General features: G+C 38.4%; 1 protein-coding gene across 1 annotated transcript; it reads left to right on the top strand.

Moving 5' to 3' along the window:
• Positions 1-20,618: 20,618 nt before the first annotated feature.
• Positions 20,619-22,750, top strand: LOC123788857 (olfactory receptor 9A4). Its single transcript, XM_045792476.2, has one exon. The coding sequence runs from the start codon at positions 21,686-21,688 to the stop codon at positions 22,628-22,630; it is 945 nt and encodes a 314-aa protein (XP_045648432.2). The 5' UTR covers positions 20,619-21,685; the 3' UTR covers positions 22,631-22,750.
• Positions 22,751-23,274: the final 524 nt, after the last annotated feature.

Genomic DNA, 23,274 nt, shown 5'->3' with positions numbered 1-23,274 from the left:
GTAATATTGGCCTCATAGAATGAGTTTGGTAGCTTTCCTTCTGTTTCTATTTTTTGAAATAGCTTTAGGAGAATAGGTATTATTTCTTCTTTGAATGTTTGGTAGAATTCCCCAGGAAAACTGTCTGGGCCTGGAGTTTTGTTATTTGGAAGGTTGTTTATCACTGACTCAATTTCTTCATAATTAATTGGCCTGTTTAAGAAATCAATTTCTTCCTTTTTCAATCTTTGATGACCATTTGTTTGTTTTCTTTAGAGAAATATCTGTTCATGTCTTCTGCCCATTTTAAATTGAATTGTTCTTTTATTGTTGAGTTAAAATTCTTTTTATATTTTGGAAACTAATATTTTTTAAAATTTAAATTCAGTTAGCCCACATATAGTACATCATTAGTTTCAGTTGTAGTGTTCAATGATTCATCAGTTGCGTATAGCACCCAGTGCTAATCACATCACGTGGCTTCCTTAATGCCCATCACCCATTCACCCCATCCCCCCACACACCTCTCTTGCCACAACCCTCAGTTTGTTTCCTGGAGTCAGTAGCCTCTTCATGGTTTGTATCCCTCTCTGATTTCTTCCCATTCAGTTTTCCCTCCTTTCCCCTATGATCCTCCGCACTATTCCTTATGTTCTGCATATAAGTGAAACCATATAATTGTCTTTGTCTGCTTGACTTATTTCACTTAGCATAATACCCTCTAGTTCCAACCACTTCAATGTAAATGGTAGATATTCATCCTTTCTGATGGCTGAGTAATATTCCATTGTATATATATGAACCACATCTTTTTAATCCATTCATCTGTTGAAGGACATCTTGGCTCCTTCCACAGTTTGGCTATTGTGGACATTGCTGCTATGACTATTGGGGTGCATATGCCCCTTCTTTTTACTGCATCTATATCTTTGGGGTAAATACCCAGTAGTGCAATTGCTGGGTCGTAGGATTGCTCTATTTTTAATGTCCTGGGGAACCTCCATACTGTTTTCCAGAGTGGCTGTACCAGCTTGCATTCCCACCAACAGTGTAAGAGGGTTTCCCTTTCTCCACATCTTTGCCAACATTTGTTGTTTCCTGTCTTGTTAATTTTAGCCATTCTGACAGGTATGAGGTGGTATCTCATTGTGGTTTTGATATGTATTTCCCTGATGGCCAGTGATGTGGAGCATTTTTTCATGTGTCTGTTGGCCATTTGAATGTCTTCTTTGGAGAAATATCTGTTCATGTCTTCTGCCCATTTCTTGACTGGATTATTTATTTTTTGGGTGTTGATTTTGATAAGTTCTTTATAGATCTTGGATACCATCTCTTTAACTGTCATGTCATTTACAAATATCTTCTCCCATTGAGTAGGTTGATTTTTAGTTTTGTTCACTGTTTCCTTTGCTGTGCAGACACTTTTTATTTTGATGTTGTCCCAATAGTGTATTTTTATTTTTGTTTCCCTTGCCTCAGGAGACAGATCTAGAAAAATGTTGTTACAGCTGATGTCAGAGAAATGACTGCCTGTGCTCTCTTCTAGGATTTTTATGGTTTTAGGTTTCACATTTAGGTCTTTAATCCATTTTGACTTTATTTTTATGTATCTACGTATGAAAGTGGTCCAGTTTCATTCATTCTTTTGCATGTAGCTCTCCAACACCATTTGTTGAAGATACTGTCTTTCCCATTGCATATTCTTGCCTCCTTTATTGAAGATTAACTGGCTATATAAGCATGGGTTTATTTATCAGCTTTCTATTCTGTTCTGTTGATCTATGAGCCTAGTTTTGTGCCAGTACTATACTGTTTGATCACTACAGCTTTGTACTATATGTTGAAATGTGGCATTATGATACCTCCAGTTTTGTTCTTCTTTGTCAAGATTGCTTTGGCTATTTAGGGTCTTTTGTGGTTCCATACAAAGTCTGAGATGATTTGTTTTAGTTCTGTGAAACATGATGTTGGTTTTGTGTGTGTGCATGTGTGTTGTGGAACTTTATTTTTATTTATTTGTTTTATTGTTATGTTCAATTAGCCAACATATAGTATATCATTAGTTTTTGATGTAGTATTCAACAATTCATTACTTGTGTTTAGCTGTTGGTTTTTTGGTAGGGATTGCAGTCAATCTGTAGATGGCTTTGGGTTGTACGGACATTTTAATAATATTTGTTCTTTCAATCCAGGAGTGTGGAATATCATCCCATTTGCTTGTGTCCTCTTCAGTTACTTTCATCAGTCTTTTATAGTTTTCAAAGTACAGGTCTTTCATCTCCTTGGTTAAGTTTATTCCTAGGTATTAGTATTTTTGGTGCAATTATAAATGGGATTGTTTTCTTAATTTCTCTCTGCTACTTAATTATAGTATCTAGAAATGCAATGAATTTCTGTATATTGATGTTGTATCTTGCAATCTTAGTGAATTCATTTATCAGTTGGTAGTTTTTGGTGGAGTCTTTTGGGGTTTATATATATAGTATCATGTCATCTGCAAATAGTGAACGTTTGACTTCTTCCCGACCTCTTTGGATGCCTTTTATTTCTTTTCTTGTCTGATTGCTATGGCTAAGACGTCAGTACTATGTTGAATAAAGGTGGTGAGAGTGGACATTCTTGTCTTGTTCCTGAGAATAAGTTCTCAGTTTTCCACCATTAAGTATGATGTTAGTTGCGTTATTTCGTATATGGCCTTTATTATATTGAGGTATGTTCTCTCTAAACCCACTTTGTTGAGGGTTTTTTTTTTTTATCATGAATGGATGTTGTACTTTGTCAAATGCTTTTTCTGCATCTTTTGAAATGACCATATGGTTTTTATCCTTTCTCTTGTTGAAGTGATGTATCACCTTGATGGACTGGTAAAGATTCAACTACCCTTGCATCCTAGGAGTAAATCCCACTTGATCATGGTGAGTGATGTTTTTAACTTATTGTTGGATTTGGTTTGCTAATATTTTGTGGAGGATTTTTGCACCTATGTTCATCAGAGATATTGGCTTGTAATTCTCTTTTTTTGTAGTATCTTTATCTCTTTTGGTATCATGGAAATGCTGGCCTCATAGAATGCATTTTTGAAGGTTTCCTTTGCCTTCTATTTCTTGGACTATTTTGGGAAGAATAGGTATTTATCTTTCTTTAAATGTTTGTTAGAATTCATTTATGAGGCTATCTGATCCTGGACTTTTGTTTGTTGGGAATTTTTTGATTACTGATTCAGTTTCTTTGCTGGTAATCAGTCTGTTCAAATTTTTCTATTTCTTCTTAATTCAGTTTTGGGAGGCTATGTTCTAGGAATTATCATTTCTTCTAGGTGGTCCAATTTGTTGACATATAATTTTCATAATATTCTCTTCTAATGCTTTGTATTTCTGTGGTGTTGATTATTTCTTCTCTTTTATTTTTTTAAAAAAGATTTTATTTATTTATTTGACAGAGATAGAGACAGTCAGCGAGAGAGGGAACACAAGCAGAGGGAGTGGGAGAGGAAGAAGCAGGCTCATAGCGGAGGAGCCTGATGTGGGGCTCGATCCCATAACGCCGGGATCACGCCCTGAGCCGAAGGCAGACGCTTAACCGCTGTGCCACCCAGGCGCCCCCTTCTCTTTTATTTTTGATTTTGTTTATTTGAGTTCTCTCTTTCTCTCTCTCTTTCCCTCCACCTTTCTCTCCCTCCCACCCTCTCTCTGTGTTTCACTTAGTCTTGTTAAGGTTTATCAATTTTGTCACTCTATTCAAAGGACCAACTCAAGGTTTTATTGATCTATTCTCTGTTTAATTTCAATTTCATTTATTTCTCCTCTAATCTTTCTTTTCTTTCTTTTTTCTCTTTTCTTTCTTTTTTTTTTTTTTTACTGTTTTTTGGTTTGTTTATTCTTCCTTTTCTAGCTCTTTTAGGTGTAAAGTTAGGTTGTTTATTTGAGTTTTTCTCGCTTTTTGAGGTAGACCTATATTGCTACTAACTGGAGTCTTAGAACAGTTTTTGCTGCATCCCAAAGAGTTTTGTACTGTTGTGTTTTCATTTTCATTTGCGCCCATGCATTTTTTAATTTTCTCTTTGATTCTTTCCTTTACCCGTTCATTGTTTAGCAGCCTGTTATTTAACCTCCATGTATTTGTGTCCTTTCTAGATTTTTTCTTGTGGTTGATTTCTAGTTTCGTAGTATTGTGGTCAGAAAAGATGCATGGTATGACTTCATTCTTTTTGAATTTGTTGAGACTTGTGTGGCCTCACATGAGATCAGTTCTGGAGAATGTTCTATGTGAACTTTAAGTTTTTTTATTTATTTGATGGAGATACAGAGAGAGAGAGAGAGAACAGGGGGAGAGGCAGGTGGAGATGGAGAGGGACAGAGAGAATCTCCATGCTGAGCATGGAGCTTGATGCGGGGCACAATTTCACAACCTTGAGATTATGACCTGAAATGAAATCAAGAGTCAGATACTTAACTAATTGAGCCACCCAGGTGCTCCTCTATGTGCACTTTATTTTAAAAAATTTTTTTTATTATATTATGTTAGTCACCATATAGTACTTCCCTGGTTTCTGATGTAAAGTTCGATGATTCATTAGTTGCGTATAACACCCAGTGCACCATGCAATACGTGCCCTCCTTACTACCCATCACCCGTCTATCCCATTTCCCCACCCCCCTCCCCTCTGAAGCCCTCAGTTTGTTTCTCAGGGTCCATAGTCTCTCATGCTTCATTCCCCCTTCTTCTTTTTTTTTTTTTTTTGATTTTTTAAAATGTTTTTTTATTATATTATGTTAGTCACTGTACAGTACGTCCCAGGTTTCTGATGTAAAGTTCGATGATTCATTAGTTGCGTATAACACCCAATGCACCATGCAATATGTGCCCTCCTTACTACCCATCACCAGTCTATCCCATTCCCCCACCCCCTCCCCTCTGAAGCCCTCAGTTTGTGTCTCAGAGTCCATAGTCTCTCATGCTTCATTCCCCCTTCTGATTACCCCCCCTTTCTTTATCCCTTTCTTCCCCTACTGATCTTCCTAGTTCTTATGTTCCATAGATGAGAGAAATCATATGATAATTGTCTTTCTCTGCTTGACTTATTTCACTTAGCATTATCTCCTCCAGTGCCGCCCATGTTGCAGCAAATGTTGAGAAATCGTTCTTTTTGATATCGGTGTAATATTCCATTGTATATATGGACCACATCTTCTTAATCCAGTCATCTGTTGAAGGGCATCTCGGCTCCTTCCACGATTTAGCTATTGTGGACAATGCTGCTATGAACATTGGGGTGCATATGGCCCTTCTCTTCACTACGTCTGTATCTTTGGGGTAAATACCCAGTAGTGCAATGGCTGGGTCATAGGGTAGCTCAATTTTTAACTTTTGTTTTGTTTTGTTTTTGTTTTTGTGTTTTGTTTTGTTTTGTTTTTTAAAAAGCTGAACTTTATAATTTTTTTATGATTCCATCTTATGTTATCTATTAAGAAGTAAAAGTGGAATCCAACCCCAATACTCTGGGTCCCGGCCCTCTGCACTTCTTTTTTTTTATTTTAATGTTTTTTTATTAAATTATGTAGTCACCATACAGTACATCCCTGGTTTCTGATGTAAAGTTCGATGATTCATTAGTTGCGTATAACACCCAGTGCTCCACACTGTTTTCCAGAGTGGCTGTACCAACTGGCATTCCCACCAACAATGTAGGAGGGATCCCCTTTCTCCACATCCTCTCGGCAATTGTTGTTTCTTGCCTTGTCAATTTTTGCCATTCTAACTGGTGTAAGGTGGTATCTTAGTGTGGTTTTGATTTGAATTTCCCTGATGGCTATTGATTTTGAACATTTTTTCATGTGTCTGTTAGCCATTTGTATGTCATCATTGGAAAAGTGTCTGTTCATATCTTCTGCCCATTTTTTGATTTGTTTATTTGTTTCTTGCGTATTGAGTTTGAGAAGTTCTTTGTAGATCTTGGATACCAGTCTTTTATCTGTAGCATCATTTGCAAATATATTTTCCCATTCCGTGGGCTGCCTCTTAGTTTTTCTGACTGTTTCCTTGGATGTGCAGAAGCTTTTAATCTTGATGTACTCCCACAAGTTCATTTTTTCTTTTGTTTCTCTTGCCTTTGGAGATGTGTCATGAAAAAGGTTGCTTTGGCCGATGTCGTAGAGGTTGCTGCCTATGTTCTCCTGTAGGATTTTGATGGAGTCTTATCTCACATCGAGGTCTTTCATCCATTTGGAGTTTATCTTTGTGTATGGTGTGAGAGAGTGGTCAAGTTTCATTCTTTTGCATGTAGCTGTCCAATTTTCCCAGCACCATTTATTGAAGAGACTGTCTTTTTTCCACCGGATGTTTTTTCCTGCTTTGTCAGAGATTAGTTGCCCAAAGAGCTGAGGGTCCATTTCTGGGTTCTCTATTCTGTTCCATTGGTCTATGTGTCTGTTTTTGTGCCAGTACCATGCTGTCTTTGTGATCACAGCTTTGTAGTACAGCTTGAAATCCGGCAACGTGATGCCCCCAGCTTTGTTTTTCGTTTTCAACAGTTCCTTGGTGATTCAGGGCCTTTTCTGGTTCCACACAAATTTAAGGGCTGTTTGTTCCAATTCTTCGAAAAATGTCATCGGTGTTTTGATCGGGATAGCATTGAAAGTGTAGATTGCTCTGGGTAGCATGGACATTTTAACTATGTTAATTCTTCCGATCCATGAGCATGGAATATTTTTCCATCTTTTTGTGTCTTCCTCAATGTCTTTCAAGAGTGATTTATAGTTTCTAGAATATAGGTCCTTTACGTCTCTGGTTAAGTTAATTCCAAGGTAACGTATGGTTTTTGGTGCTATTGTAAATGGGATGGATTCCCTAATTTCTCTTTCTTCAGTCTCATTATTCGTGTATTGAAATGCAACTGATTTCTGAGCATTGATTTTGTATCCCGCCACATTACTGAATTGCTTTATAACTTCTAATAGTTTGGGAGTGGATTCTTTTGGGTTTTCCATGTAGAGTGTCATGTCATCTGCAAAGAGAGACAGTTTGACTTCTTCTTTGCCGATTTGAATACCTTTTATCCCTTTTTGTTGTCTGATTGCTGTTGCAAGGACTTCTAGTACTATGTTGAATAATAATGGCGAGAGTGGGCATCCTTGTCGTGTTCCTGATCTTAAGAGAAAGGCTTTCAGCTTTTCCCCATTGAGAATGATATTTGCTGTAGGCTTTTCATAGATGGTTTTTATGAGATTGAGGAATGTACCCTCTATCCCTACACTCTGAAGGGTTTTAATCAGGAAAGGATGCTGTATTTTGTCAAATGCTTTTTCTGCATCTATTGAGAGAATCATATGATTTTTGAATTTTTCTTTCTGGGTAAAATCTAAGACACTGATCGATTTGTGAATGTTGAACCACCCTTGCATCCCAGGGATGAATCCCACTTGGTCATGATGGATAATCCTTTTAATGTACTGTTGGATTCTATTAGCCAGGATCTTGTTGAGGATTTTGGCGTCCATGTTCATTAGGGAAATCGGTCTGTAATTCTCCTTTTTGATGGGGTCTTTGCCTGATTTGAGGATCAAGGTAATATTGGCCTCATAGAATGAGTTTGGTAGCTTTCCTTCTGTTTCTATTTTTTGAAATAGCTCTAGGAGAATAGGTATTATTTCTTCTTTGAATGTTTGGTAGAATTCCCCAGGCAAACCGTCCACGCCTGGAGTTTTGTTTTTTGGAAGGTTGTTTATCACTGACTCAATCTCTTCATAATTAATTGGCCTGTTTAAAAAATCAGTTTCTTCCTGTTTCAGTCTTGGTAGTTTATAGGTTTCCAGGAAGGCCTCCATCTCTCCCAGATTGCTTAATTTATTGGCATATAGCTGTTGATAAAAGTTTCTAATAATCCTTCCAATTTCATTGGTGTTGGTTGTGACCTCTCCTTTTTCATTCATAATTTTATTAATTTGGGTCCTCTCTCTATTCTTTTAGATAAGTCTTGCCAGTGGTGTGTCAATTTTATTGATTCTCTCAAAGAACAAGCTTTTAGTTCTGTTGATCTGCTCTACTGTACTCCTGGTTTCTAATTCATTGATTTCTTCTCTAATCTTGGTGAACTGCTTCCTCGTGCGTGGATTAGGTCTGTCCCTCTGTTGCTGTTCCAGCTTCTTGAGGTGAGAATATAAAAACTGCATTTTAGATTTTTCTATATTTTGAGTGAGGCTTGGATGGCTATGTATTTCCCCCTTAGGACTGCCTTTGCAGTATCCTATAGGTTTTGGACCGTTGTGTTTTCATTCTCGTTGGTCTCCATAAATTGTTTAAATTGATTTTTGATTTCCTGGTTTATCAAATCATTCCTGAGCAGAATGGTTCTTAGTCTCCAAGTGTTTGAGTTTCTTCCAAATTTTTCCTTGTGGTTGAGTTCCAATTTCAAAGCGTTGTGGTCTGAGAATACGCAGGGAATAATTTCAGTCTTTTGGGATCGGTTGAGACCTGTTTTGTGTCCCAGAACATGGTCTATTCTTTAGAATGTTCCATGGGCATTAGAATAGAATGAGTATTCTTTGGTTCTGGGCTGTAGTGTTCTATATATATCTATGAGGTCCAACTCGTCGCGTATGGCATTCAAAGCCCTTGTTTCTTTGTCGATTTTTTGCATGGGTGTTCTGTCTATTGCTGATAGTAGAGTGTTGAGGTCCCCTACTATTAACGTATTTTTATCTATATGTCTCTTTATTGTGGTTAAGAGTTGGCTTGTGTATCTTGCTGCTCCCCTGTTGGGGGCATATATATTTATAATTGTCATATCCACTTGTTGGATACATCCTTTAAGAATAATATAGTGCCCTTCTGTGTCTCTAACTATAGTCTTTAGTTTAAAATCCAATCTGTCTGATATGAGAATTGCTACCCCAGCTTTCTTTTGAGGTCCATTGGCATGAAAGATGGTATTCCATCCCTTTAATTTCAGTCTGAATGTATCTTTAGGTTCAAAATGAGTCTCTTGTAGACAGCAAATGGATGGGTCATGTTTTTTTATCCAATCTGCAACCCTGTGGCATTTATGGGAGCATTTAGGCCATTCACATTGAGAGTGATTATTGAGAGAGATGATTTTAATGATGCCATGTTGCCAGTAAAGTCTTTGTTTCTATAGATTGTGACTTTCTGTTCTGTATCACTCTTGGGGCCTTTTTACCTTTGTAGAACACCCCTTAATATCTCCTGTAGGGCTGGTTTCGTGGTTATGAAATTGGTCAATGAACACTTTAAAAGAATGTGTATTTTGCTATTTTAAGATGGAATGTTCTGAATATATCTGTTAGATTTATCTGGTCTAATGTGTCATTCAAAGCCACTGTTTCCTTATTGATTTTCTGTTTGAATGTTCTATCCATTGATGTAAGTGAGATGCTAAAGTCCCCTACTATTATTGTATTATTATCAAATACTTCCTGTATTTTTGTTAATAGGTGCTTAATGTATTTGGGTGTTCCTATGTTGGGTGCACAAATGCTTACAATTGTTATATCTTCTTGTTGGATTGTTACCTTAATGATTATAAAGTGTCCTTTGTTTCTTGTTACAATCTTCATTTTAAAATCTATTGTGATATGATAAGCACTGGGTGTTTTACTGAACTAGTGAATCATTGAACATTATATCAAAAACTAATGCTATAGTATACCTTGGCTAATTGAATTTAAATTAAAAAAAAGATACTTCCTTAAAAAAAAGTAAAGCCTGTTGTGTCTAATATAATTATCACTACCCTGGCTTTCTTTTCACTTCATTTTGCATGAGCAGAGCTTTTCTATCTTTTCATTTTCTATCTGCATGTGTCTTTAGGTCTGAAATGAGTTTCTTGTAGGCAGCATAAAGATGAGTCCTGCTTTTTTTTTTAATAATAATATTTTTTATTATATTATGTTAGTCACCATACAGTACATCCCTAGTTTTTGATGTGAAGTTCCATGATTCATTACTTGCGTATAACACCCAGTGCACCATGCAATATGTGCCCTCCTTACTACCCATCACCAGCCTATCCCATTCCCCCACCCCTCCCCTCTGAAGCCCTCAGTTTGTTTCCCAGAGTCCATAGTCTCTCATGCTTCCTTCCCCCTTCTGTTTACCTCCCCCTTTCTTCTTCCCTTTCTTCTCCTACCAATCTTCCTACTTCTTATGTTTCGTAAATGAGTGAAACCATATGATAATTGTTTTTCTCTGCTTGACTTATTTCGCTTAGCATTATCTCCTCCAGTCCCATCCATGTTGCAGCAAATGTTGAGAAATCGTTCTTTTTGATGTCGGAGTAATATTCCATTGTATATATGGACTACAACTTCTTAATCCAGTCATCTGTTGTAGGGCATCTTGGCTCCTTCCACAATTTAGCTATTGTGGACAATGCTGCTATGAACATTGGGGTGCATATGGCCCTTCTCTTCACTGCGTCTGTATCTTTGGGGTAAATACCCAGTAGTGCAATGGCTGGATCATAGGGTAGCTCAATTTTTAACTTTTTTTTTTTTAATGATTTTTTTTATTATATTATGTTAGTCACCATACAGTACATCCCCGGTTTCCGATGTAAGGCTTGATGATTCATTAGTTGTGTATAACACCCAGTGCACCATGCAATACGTGCCCTCCTTACTACCCATCACCGGTCTATCCCATTCCCCGACCCCCCTCCCCTCTAAAGTCCTCAGTTTGTTTCTCATAGTCCATAGTCTCTCATGCTTCATTCCCCCTTCTGATTACCCCCCCTTTCTTTATCCCTTTCTTCCCCTACTGATCATCCTAGTTCTTATGTTCCATAGATGAGAGAAATCATATGATAGTTGTCTTTCTCTGCTTGACTTATTTCACTTAGCATTATCTCCTCCAGTGCCGTCCATGTTGTAGCAAATGTTGAGAACTCGTTCTTTCTGATAGCGGAGTAATATTCCATTGTATATATGGACCACAACTTCTTAATCCAGTCATCTGTTGAAGGGCATCTCGGCTCCTTCCACGATTTAGCTATTGTGGACATTGCTGCTATGAACATTGGGGTGCATATGGCCCTTCTCTTCACTACGTCTGTATCTCTGGGGTAAATACCCAGTAGTACAATGGCTGGATCATAGGGTAGCTCAATTTTTAACTTTTTAAGGGACCTCCACACTGTTTTCCAGAGTGGCTGTACCAACTTGCATTCCCACCAACAATGTAGGAGGGATCCCCTTTCTCCACATCCTCTCCAACATTTGTTGTTTCCTGCCTTGTCAATTTTTGCCATTCTAACTGGCGTAAGGTTGTATCTCAGTGTGGTTTTGATTTGAATTTCCCTGATGGCTAATGATTTTGAACATTTTTTCATGTGTCTGTTAGCCATTTGTATGTCTTTATTGGAAAAGTGTCTGTTCATATCTTCTGCCCATTTTTTGATTTGTTTATTTATTTCTTGTGTATTGAGTTTGAGAAGTTCTTTGTAGATCTTGGCAAAGAAGAATTCAAACTATCTCTCTGTGCAGATGACATGATACTCTATATGGAAAATCCAAAAGAATCAACCCCCAAACTTCTAGAAGTTATAGAGCAATTCAGTAATGTGGTGGGATACAAAATCAATGCTCCGAAATCAGTTGCATTTCTATACACGAACAATGAGACTGAAGAAAGAGAAATTAGGGAATCCATTCCATTTACAGTAGCACTAAAAATCATATGTTATCTCAGAATTAACTTAACCAGAGACGTGAAGGATCTATATTCTAGAAACTACAAATCACTCTTGAAAGACATTGAAGAAGACACAAAAAGATGGAAAAATATTCCATGCTCATGGATCGGAAGAATTAACATAGTTAAAATGTCTGTGCTACCGAGAGCAATCTATACTTTCAATGCCATCCCAATCAAAATACCGATGACATTTTTCGAAGAATTGGAACAAACAGCCCTTAAATTTGTGTGGAACCAGAAAAGGCCCTGAATCACCAAGGAACTGTTGAAAACGAAAAACAAAGCTGGGGGCATCACGTTGCCGGATTTCAAGCTGTACTACAAAGCTGTGATCACAAAGACAGCATGGTACTGGCACAAAAACAGACACATAGACCAATGGAACAGAATAGAGAACCCAGAAATGGACCCTCAGCTCTTTGGGCAACTAATCTCTGACAAAGCAGGAAAAAACATCCGGTGGAAAAAAGACAGTCTCTTCAATAAATGGTGCTGGGAAAATTGGACAGCTACATGCAAAAGAATGAAACTTGACCACTCTCTCACACCATACACAAAGATAAACTCCAAATGGATGAAAGACCTCGATGTGAGATAAGACTCCATCAAAATCCTACAGGAGAACATAGGCAGCAACCTCTACGACATCGGCCAAAGCAACCTTTTTCATGACACATCTCCAAAGGCAAGAGAAACAAAAGAAAAAATGAACTTGTGGGAGTACATCAAGATTAAAAGCTTCTGCACATCCAAGGAAACAGTCAAAAAAACTAAGAGGCAGCCCACGGAATGGGAGAAGATATTTGCAAATGACACTACAGATGAAAGACTGGGTCTTGCTTTTTTATCCATTCTGTCACCCTATGTCTTTTGTTTGGAGCATTTAGTCCATTTACATTCTAAGTAATTATTGATAGGTATGTACTTGCTGTCATTTTGTTACTTGTTTTGCATTGACAGTTTTCTTGATTTCTTTCTTCTCTTGCCATCTTCTCTTATGGTTTACTGGCTTTCCTTAATGATATGTTTGGATTCTTTTCTCTTTATTTTTTGCATATCCATTACTGGTCATTGACTTGTGGTTACCGTTAGGTTTATATGTAACCTGTTATGCATATAGCAGTCTGTGGTAAGTTGTGGTTGCTTATGTTTGAACCCATTCTTTACTCCTATCCCCACTGCCCTCCATTTTAGGTATATGGCATCATACTTTTCTTCCTTTTATTTTGTGAATCCCTTGACTGCTTTTTATAGATATACTTAATTTTACTGTTTTTTTGCTTCCTACCTTATAACTCCTGCTTATGGTTTTTTCTTTCTAATCAGAGTCCCCTTTCACACTTCTTGTAGGTCTGGTTTAGTGGTCATGAATTCCTTTAACTTTTGTTTTTCTGGGAAATACTTTATCTCTCCTATTATTCTGAATGATAGCCTTGCTGGATCGAGTATTCTTGGTTGCAGGTTTTTTTCTTTCAGCATTTTGAATATATCATGCCACTCCTTTCTGTCCTGTAACATTTCTGCTGAAAAATCAGTAGATAGTGTTATGAGGTTTCCCTTGTATGTAACTGTTTTCACTTGCTACTTTTAAAACTCTCTCTTTATCACTACTTTTTGCCATTTTAAATACCATGTGTATGGGTGTGGACCTCTTTGGGTTGATTATGTTGGGGGCTCTCTGTGCCCACTCAATCTGGGTTTCTGTTTCCTTCCCCAGATTCAGGAAGTTTTTAGCTAGTATTTCTTTTAATAAAATTTCTACTGTTCTTCTCTTTCTTCTTCTTTTGTGATCCCTATAATGCAAATGTTATTATACTTCATGGTGTTGCTGAGTTCCCTCAATCTAATTTTATTTTTATTTTATTTTTATTATTTTTTTCTCCTGTTCAGCTTGACTGTTTTCCATTACTTTGTCTTCCTGGTCACTGATCTGTCTTTGTGCATCCCCGGTCTACTTTTTATTGCATCCATGTATTCTTTCAGAGTTTTCATCTCTGATCAGATATTTTTATGTTTTCCATCTCTTTGTTAAGAGTCTCACTGAGGTCCTCTACTCTTTACACAAGTCCAGTGAGGATCTTTATGACCTTTGCTTCAAATTCTCTATCATACATATTACTTATCTCTGTTTCATTTAGGTCTCTTGCTGTGATTTTCTCCTGTCCTTTCATCTGGGACACATTCCTGTTTCCTTTGTCTGACTGTTCTGCCTTTCCTTGTATTAGGAGGGTCCACTATGTCTCCTGTTCTTTTTTGTTGTTTGTTTTAAGATTTTTTTATTTATTCTATATCTCCTGTTCTTGAAGTAGTGGCCTTATGAAGAAGAGGTCCTATACAGCCCTGTATGGCAATGTGTCTTCATCAGAACCTGGCACTTCAGGGATGTCGTCTATGTGTGTTATGTACACCTTACTGTTGTGGCTGAGCTGTTTTTCCTACAGTCTGTTCATCTGCAATGGCTCCCTTTGTGTGTTGTGGGCAGTTTTTGGTCCTTGTGTTGTTACTGGGCCAGTCTGGGGCTGTCTTGAGCTTGAGTTGAGTGAGATCATGCATTTGCCCAAATAGTGGTAACACCAAACTACAAGGGACTTTCCCTGTTTTGTTCCTTGAGAAGGTTTTGTTGGTGTGTGTGGCCTGCAGTCAGGGTAGGTGTTTGCCCCCAGCTCACTGCTGGGGTGTAGTCAGATTGGTGTGTGTGGTTATTGAAGTCTCTTTATTTCTGAATTTGAGTTATATTTATCAGTATGAATCTCTCCTCTCTACTCCCCCCGCCCCTGCTCTGCGTGTGTGTATATATACACATATAAAGATATATATACACACATATATGTATGTGTATTTTCTATGTGTCTTTTTAGTGCGCTAGTTCATTGACCAACCCAATAACAATGAGCATGCCCTTTGGGCCCAGATCATGATCCTAAGTGACCATTAAACCATAAGAAACAAATGCTTCTGAAGAATTGTCTGATTCCAGGTCTGAGGAAGGAAATCAACTGGATGAGCCTGGAACATTTTGTCACACCAGATGTCAAAGATTACTAGGGACATGTTAAAAGGATTTGGAAGCCAAACTGAAGAGACTTTTTTTAGCCAATATAGGACAAGATGTAGTTTGAAAATATAATAATTACAGTAATTTAAAACCCATTGAATATAGTTAGATGTATGAGTCCCAAATGGTACTTATAAGTTATTAGCCTTCAAAAGTGATTAAGGAACCTTATTCATTATTTTGAGATCTGATAAATGAAAAGATTCAAGTAATTATTTGGGGTAAATGTATAGTAAATGAAAATATCAAAGCATTCTAGATAATTATTGGAAAAATGTTAGAATTACAATATCACCATTTAGCTACCCTCAATGAAATACTAGGTTTATACATCAACTGTTTCTTTTTTTTTTTTATAATGATTTTTTATTATATTATGTTAGTCACCATACAGTACATCCCCGGTTTTTGATGTAAGGCTCGATGATTCATTAGTTGACATCAACTGTTTCTAATATCATGTGTAAGAGAAAACTAGACCTTATGTGTCTTTTGGTGAAAAAATATAACAATCCTTCAATTTTTTTCTTTCTTTCTTTTCTTTTCCCAAGAGAGTGGGAGAGGGGCAAAGGGAGGGGGAGTGAGGAAATTTTAAGGAGGCTCCACGCCTAGTGCAGAGTTCCTGGAGAGACTTGATCTCATAACCCTGAGATCATGAGATGAGCCAGAATCAAGAGTTGGACAGTTCCCTCTCTGAGCCACTCAGGGGCCCTTAACAATCCTTCATTTTATGAAAACTGGTAGAGCTTAGTCTGATCAAGCCTCTGAATTCAGCTGCCAGTTTACAGGAAAATATGTGGAGAACAGAAAGATACATTTAACCTTAATGTGAGGATGAAATCACCAAAATACCGACTGTGGGAAGCTACTTACAAAACAACTTGTGAATTCAACAGATAGATTATAAGGAAAAGAAGGGTGCTGAAGGCATCTACAGATTAAAAGAACTAAAAGGATACATGAAATTTTAAAGAATGGACAAGGCTAAGGTATAGTGTGTAGTGATGTAAATTTAGGTGGTAAAACCATTAAGAAATGCAGTGAAGTGATTATTGCAAAAACATAGTGACTTTTGGGGAAGTGAGGATTGTAATTGCAATGGAGCATGCAGATCTAGGGGAAGGGAAACCCCCAACTCCAGCCTCTCTGCCCTTCCTCTCTCACCAAGGTACAGGGATGCGGAAAGTCACAAGCCAGGGGCACAGGCTCACTAAAAGACTGAGACATAATCTATAGGATTGTAGAATGCTGAATGCTTCACTCCCTCTACTCCTTACCACCACATTAGTGGGGCTCGTATATAATAACAGAGGATTACAACAGAAAGAACTGTGAGTCTAAGACCTTGTTTAAGAAGGAGATTCTAACAAAACAAACAATCATATTGGACAAAAAGAGATAAACCAAGAAACAGATGCTTAATTATAGAGAATGAACTGATGGCTATCAGATGGGAGGTGGATGGGAGGATGAGTTAAACAGGTATTGGGGATTAAGGGGTGCACTTGTTGTGATGGGCATGGGATGTTGTGTATAAGTATTGAATCACTGAATTGTAGAACTGAAACTAATATTACACTGTATGTTAACTAGCTGGAATTTAATAAAAACTTAAAAAAAAGATGGAGATTCTAGGGAAACACAAAGACAACACGTGAGACGAAAATAAGAACAAGAGATTTAATTCACCTGTGACACCCACAGCTACAGTAAACAGTAAATACAACCCAACTCATAGGCAAATAAACATAAAACCTCATATAGAAGACCTGTTTTCCTCACTTGTCTTTTTCCATTATGTAATGTCCAGCTTACATTGAAATATTAAAAGGCATACTAAAACAAACAAACAAACAAACAAAAGAAAACAAAGTGTGAAGAGACAGGGCAAACATGAGAACCAGACTCAGATATGGTAGAAATGTTGAAATGATCAGACTGGTATTTTAAAATAATTGTATGTTTGAACACTACATCAAAAACTAATGATGTAGTATACGTTGGCTAATTGAACTTAAGAAAAATAAATAAATAAATAAATAAATACAAATAATTAAAAAAAAATAAAATAACTGTATGTTTAAAATGCTAAGGACTCTAGTAGAAGAGTGGACAAAATGCAAGAGCCAATGGGTAACATCTGCAGAGCAATGGAAACTATAAGAGAATAAAAATGAAGTGGTAGAAAAAAAACAATGTAAAGAAAAATTAAGAATGGCTTTAATGAACTCAGCAAGAGTGTACATAGTTGAGGAAAGAATTATTGAGGTTAAAGATATGTCATGAGAAACTTCCAGAACTGAAATGTAGAGTGAAAAATGAATGAAAAAGATAAAACAGAGTATCTAAGGGTTTTGGAACAATTGTAAAAAGTATATCTTACGTGTCATGGGGTCATGAGGAAGAACAGACAAACTATTAGAAATAATAATGACTAAAAACTTTCTATAGATAACGAGAGGGGAAAAAAGAGAGAGAAAGAGAGGCAAACCAAGAAACAGAGTCTTAACTATAGAAAATAAATTGATGGTTACCAGAGGGGAGGTCTGTTGGGGGATGGGTGAAGTAGATGATGGGGATTAAGGAGAGTGCTTGTTGTGATGATCAGTGGGTGACATATGGAAATGTTGAGTCACTATAATGACACCTGAAAGCAATATTACACTCTATGTTAACTAAGTGGTAATTAAATAAAAACTCAAAAACAAGAGAATATAAATTAATGCAACTTTTTGAGAGTGATTTGATAACAGCTAAGAATTTAATACAATTAAAAAGTTGTACAACTTTTCAGATGTGAGAATATTTATTGCAGCAGCAATATAGACATGAAAAATTGGAGAAAATGAAATGTTCATCAGCATATTCGTTAAATAATGATCAGTATTTTCATAAGTGAATATTTATTAAGCCATAACTTTAAATGTGATTGACAGATCATTGTTAATGTGGAAAAGTTTAATAGGCACATAAACATGCATATACACACACACATATATATATAAGAAGAAGAAGGTAGCAGGACAATATATTTATTAAAATATCATTTACTTAAAAAGAACATATACAGATTTTTTTTAAGATTTTATTTATTTATTTGACAGAGAGAGAGAGACAGCCAGTGAGAGAGGGAACACTGGCAGGGGGAGTGGGAGAGAAAGAAGCAGGCTCCCAGCAGAGGAGCCCGATGTGGGGCTCAATCCCATAACGCCGGGATCACACCCTGAGCCGAAGGCAGATGCTTAACGACTGAGCCACCCAGGCGCCCCAAGAATATATACAGATATTCTTGTAAGCACACAGAAAAGTACTGAATGAATGCGCTAGAAATTTATAATAATAATTTATAATCGTATTTAGCTCTAGGAGATGGATCAGGAGAGTCAAACAAATGGGGAGAGGGCTATTTGCACTTCACCTTATATCCTTCCTTTCGACCTGTGCTACTTTTATGAAAAATGACATTTGTTTCTTAAATCATAAAACTAAATATTTTATTTTTTTATTTTTTTTTAAAGATTCTATTTATTCATTTGACAGAGAGACAGCCAGCGAGAGAGGGAACACAGCAGGGGAGTGGGAGAGGAAGAAGCAGGCTCCCAGCATAGGAACCCGATGTGGGGCTCGATCCCGGAATGCCGGGATCACGCCCTGAGCCGAAGGCAGAAGCTTAACGACTGCGCTACCCAGGCGCCCCAAAACTAAATATTTTAAATGTGCTTTTGCTGTTTTACTCAGCATCCCAGCCATCCTCACATTTATGTAGTATTTTGTTGTTGTTGTTGATTCTGAATATTGTTTCTTCACTTTCACCCTTCAATTCAAGCAACACAGGAAGGTGACCTGAGAGCATCTTAAGGTTGAGAAGGGAAATGTATAGCTGAATAGCCACAGTTGGATGCACATCGGAAGGCCTGGAATGGGCTGTGGCATTAACAGAATGTGAATTTGGAGTAGGTGGCAGGTCCTCTCTCTCTTACCAGGCTCTCGTAACTGTGGACAGAGGGTATGTGTAGAGAATGTGCAGAGATCCTCTGGGAAAGATGTGCTTCATGAAACCTTGGAGATGGAGAAGATTTAGTGACCTCTAGGTTTTGATGTGTATCTTTTGTAGGCATTAGTAGACTCATCAGCTTGGGGGTAGCTCAGGCTCCGTAGGGATAAATGGAGTCAGGGAGAAGCACAGAGCAGATCAGGGGACTCACTCCTCACAGCTTGGTTGTTGTGATGAGTAAGGGTCTGGAAGGAAGGCAGCCTGGACATTGAGAAATTCTGACTGGGAGTTTTTAAGTTTGCCCAACGCACAGAACTTTTCCAGGATCTAAAATTTGATTACCCTCAGGAGGGAAGACTGAAAGTTTCTTTAGCTTTTCCTTGACTACATCCCTAGTGTGTCTCTGAAAGTGTGCAAATTATTCCTCAGTGTATAACTATCCTTGGGGATAGACAAGGTAGAGAAAGAAGGAGGCAGAGGGAATGAGGGAGGGGGAGATAAGTGGATTCCTCTCAACACTACTTCTGGACATTTTCCCAAGCTCCTGTGTGTGGATGGTGTTCTTTGCCATAAGTGGAGACAGCAGGAGCTTCCCCTGCCTCCTAAGCATGGCTCTTTACTAGCCATGGGTAGCTTGGGTTGATGCCTGAAGAGCAATAGAACTTTCCTGTCCAGTCCCCAATCTCTGGAGGTGAGTGTCATCCAGGTATCCCATTTAGTGAAGGAGAGAGTAGAAGAGCATTATCATGAGAGGGTCTAGGCTTGGCTGCCATATAGAACAAGGACACCTAGAGCCTGAAGAGTGAACCAAGGGAGCTACAGAGTAGATGGCTCTCCATCAGATCATCCCTCCATAGCAAAGGGCAAGTTGATGGTGCCTGTGCTGGCAATGGGCACACTCTGCCACCACCTGAATCCCTGCTCTCTCATTTTTCATCCTGTCTTCCTTACATCTGCTTGCCATCTTGTTGGGGATCTCCTGGAAGAGAGACTGCAGGTTGACTGGGCAGTGCTTTGGGGAAGAGTAAATGGAGGGAAAGGTAGTCAGGTTGGATGCTCTTCATTTCTTCATTGATTTCTTCTTTGATCTATTAATTGATATATTCATTTAAAATATTTATAGAATATATACTTTGTCAGACTGTTCTTGTCACAGGTGCTAATACAAGAAGTGTAAAGAGGTTGCTTCAAGGTACTTCATTCTGATGTGGGATTTTGAAGATAAATTAATAAACAAATGCTTACTGTAATTTGAGGTATTGATGAGAGCCATATAGAAAGAAAAATACAGCCTAAAGAGGTTAGAGAGTGAAATTGTGCATGTATTATTTTGGAGAGGATGAGGGGGGAAAGGGTCTGTAGAGAGGATATCTTTGAGCAAAGACCTGCATGTGGTGAGGGAAAGAGCCCAGTCCTTCTGAGGAACTCAGTATGATCTCTATCAGTGTCTTCTGAATTTTTTAAATAATTTTTTTATTATATTATGTTAGTCACCATACAGTACACCCCTAGTTTTTGATGTAAAGTTCCATGATTCATTACTTGTGTGTAACACCCAGTGCACCGTGCAATACGTGCCCTCCTTAATATCCATCTAAATTTTTCATTACACTTTGGCTCTGGGGAAAATAAAAGGTCATAGATAAGCAGATGTGCTCTTTGTGGAATTTTCCAAGTTGCTCAGTGGGACTGACCCCATGGCAGTTCGGTTAGAGGGATAGGCTGCCCATTTGGAGGTCTTCTCTGCATGCTGGAAGTAAAGATTTGAGACCCAGGGAATATGGAGGATTTTGCCTCTATATCACAGGTGTTTTCCTTCTTTCTTTTTTTTTTTTTTTAAAGATTATTTATTTGTTTATTTGACAGAGAGAGAGAGTCAGTGAGAGAGGGAACACAGCAGGGGGAGTGGGAGAGGAAGAAGCAGGCTCCTAGTGGAGGAGCCTGATGTGGGGCTCGATCCCAGAACGCCGGGATAACGCCCTGAGCCGAAGGCAGATGCTTAACGACTGTGCCACCCAGGTGCCCCATCACAGGTGTTTTCTTGTCTTCTGGTCCCAGGGTGGAGACTGCAGTACAGGTAGGAGTTCTTTCTGTACCCCTTTCGCCACCCCCACCCTGTTGACTATTACTGACCAGAGATACAAAAATTTCGGATTTAGAGATCACTTTCTGGGCTCTGGAAGGGGTCTTCCTTCTTAGAGGATATACATTCACTGAAATGAGAAATGGAGGAAGGCTTTCATCATGAGAATGAGGAGGAAGAAGTGGATAATCCCCTCCAGACAGCCAGCTCTCTAGAAGTCAGGGAAAGACTCACTATTTTGTCTCAAAATAACTCTTATCTTATGACAGTGTCCTAGATAGGTCCCACTTGCTAACTACACTGCAAAGTTTATAATATAATTGAGGCAGAGCTTGACATAAATATAATGTAGCATCCTCTATGTTTAGAGGATAAAAAGAAATAATGAGATTGGCTGAGATTGGGATTTGCTATTCTTGTAACTGTTGAAATTAGCAGGATTTTGCAGGAATGGATAAAGGAGGCAGAGAAAACACTTTAGGGCATTCAGAGATGGAAGTGTTCGTGGTATAAATGTGGTCAGGAAAGTAGAGGGGGTGGCAGGTCAGAGCAGAGTTGGACGGAGGATGGCCGGTGAATTGAGAGGCAAGAGTAGAGATGGGGTGGGTGTGTTTTCATGCTAGGGTGTGGTGTTGGTGGCTATTTCTCATCTTCTTGGGCATTTACATTTACCTTCAAATTTATTTATGTCCTAGATAAAACATTTGACACCAACTTTGTATAGAAAATAGTAGCATTATGTTGTAGAGTCTAGGTGTCAGATATATTTCCTCAAATTGGAGTTGTCCTTAATCTTTTTGATATCAGAAGCCTGTTTTCTCTTCTTTGCTCTTTAGGTTTCATAAGAAACAAGACTCAGAACTAAATGTTGGCAAATCACTCTAGTGCCACTGAATTTTATCTCCTTGGCTTCCCTGGCTCCAAAGAACTACACCGTCTCCTCTTTGCTACCTTCTTCTTCTTCTACTCAGTGACAATAATGGGAAACACAGTCATCATTGTGATTGTGTGTGTTGATAAACGTCTGCGGTCCCCCATGTATTTCTTCCTTGGTCATCTCTCTGCCTTGGAGATCTTGGTTACAACTATTATCGTGCCTGTGATGCTTTGGGGGTTGCTGCTCCCTGGGATGCAGACAATATCTCTGGCTGCGTGTGTCACCCAGCTCTTCCTGTACCTGTCTCTGGGGACCACAGAGTTTGCATTGCTGGGCGCGATGGCTGTGGACCGTTATGTGGCTGTCTGTAACCCCTTGAGGTACAGCATCATTATGAACAACCGCACCTGCCTCTGGGTGGTTGTTGTGTCATGGATGTTTGGGTTCCTTTTTCAGATCTGGCCAGTGTATGCCACATTTCAGCTTACCTTCTGCAAATCAAACGTGGTGAACAATTTCTTCTGTGACCGAGGGCAATTGCTTAAACTATCCTGCAGTAATACTGTTTTCATAGAGTTTATCCTATTCTTAATGGCTGTTTTTGTTCTCTTTGGTTCTTTGATCCCTACAATCATCTCCTACACCTACATCATCTCCACCATCCTCAAGATCCCCTCAGCCTCTGGGCGGAGGAAAGCCTTCTCTACTTGTGCGTCCCACTTTACTTGTGTCATTATTGGCTATGGCAGTTGCTTGTTCCTCTATGTGAAACCCAAGCAAACACAGGCTTCAGATTACAATAGGGTGGTTTCCTTGATGGTTTCGGTGGTTACTCCTTTCCTCAACCCTTTCATCTTCACCCTCCGAAATGATAAAGTCATAGAAGCCCTTCGGGATGGAGCGAAAAGATGCTGTCACCTATTTAGTAACTAGTCTTGTCTTAATTATTGTGAATTCTAGGATGCTCTGAAAAGTACTTACTCATCTTTTAGCTGCATCATAATCATCATCAAATAATGTGTGTGCAACAAAAGCCTTTTAAGTACAGCCATCTGGGGCGTCTGGGTGGCTCAGTCGTTAAGCGTCTGCCTTCGGCTCAGGGCGTGATCCCAGCGGTCTGGGATCGAGCCCCACATCAGGCTCCTCTGCTGGGAGCATGCTTCTTCCTCTCCCACTCCCCCTGCTTGTGTTCCCTCTCTCGCTGGCTGTCTCTCTCTCTGTTAAATAAATAAAATCTTTAAAAAAAAATTAAGTTATGGCCATGGTTTTTAACATGGTTGTTTCTCAAAAATTCGCCTTATTATAAAGTTATATATATGGATACAGCTATATATATACACACCGTTCTGAAGTTATGGTACATTTCACAATAAAACTTTCAAAATTAAATGGAAAAATAATATGTGTGATATTTAAGTTTCTGAATAGAAAAAGGTAGAAAAATATTCTCCCACTGCAGAATGGAATGACTACTGGATTCTAGGTCATCTAAATCATCTAAAATGTCTGTGCTTTAGGTTCTCTGATTGTGTAAGCTTCCTATTACTTCCCTGGCTCAAATATATTCTCGCTCTCTC

Source organism: Ursus americanus, chromosome 3 (genome assembly GCF_024610735.1).
Source record: "Ursus americanus isolate L20-20 chromosome 3, mUrsAme1.1.p, whole genome shotgun sequence".
NCBI lineage: Eukaryota > Metazoa > Chordata > Mammalia > Carnivora > Ursidae > Ursus > Ursus americanus.
Note: the sequence above shows the minus strand (reverse complement) of the source record. Positions and strands in the feature narration are given on the sequence as shown.

Coding starts and splice junctions, on each gene's coding strand:
- LOC123788857 (XM_045792476.2), top strand. CDS start 21,686: ATGTTGGCAAATCACTCTAGTGCCACTGAATTTTATCTCCTTGGCTTC.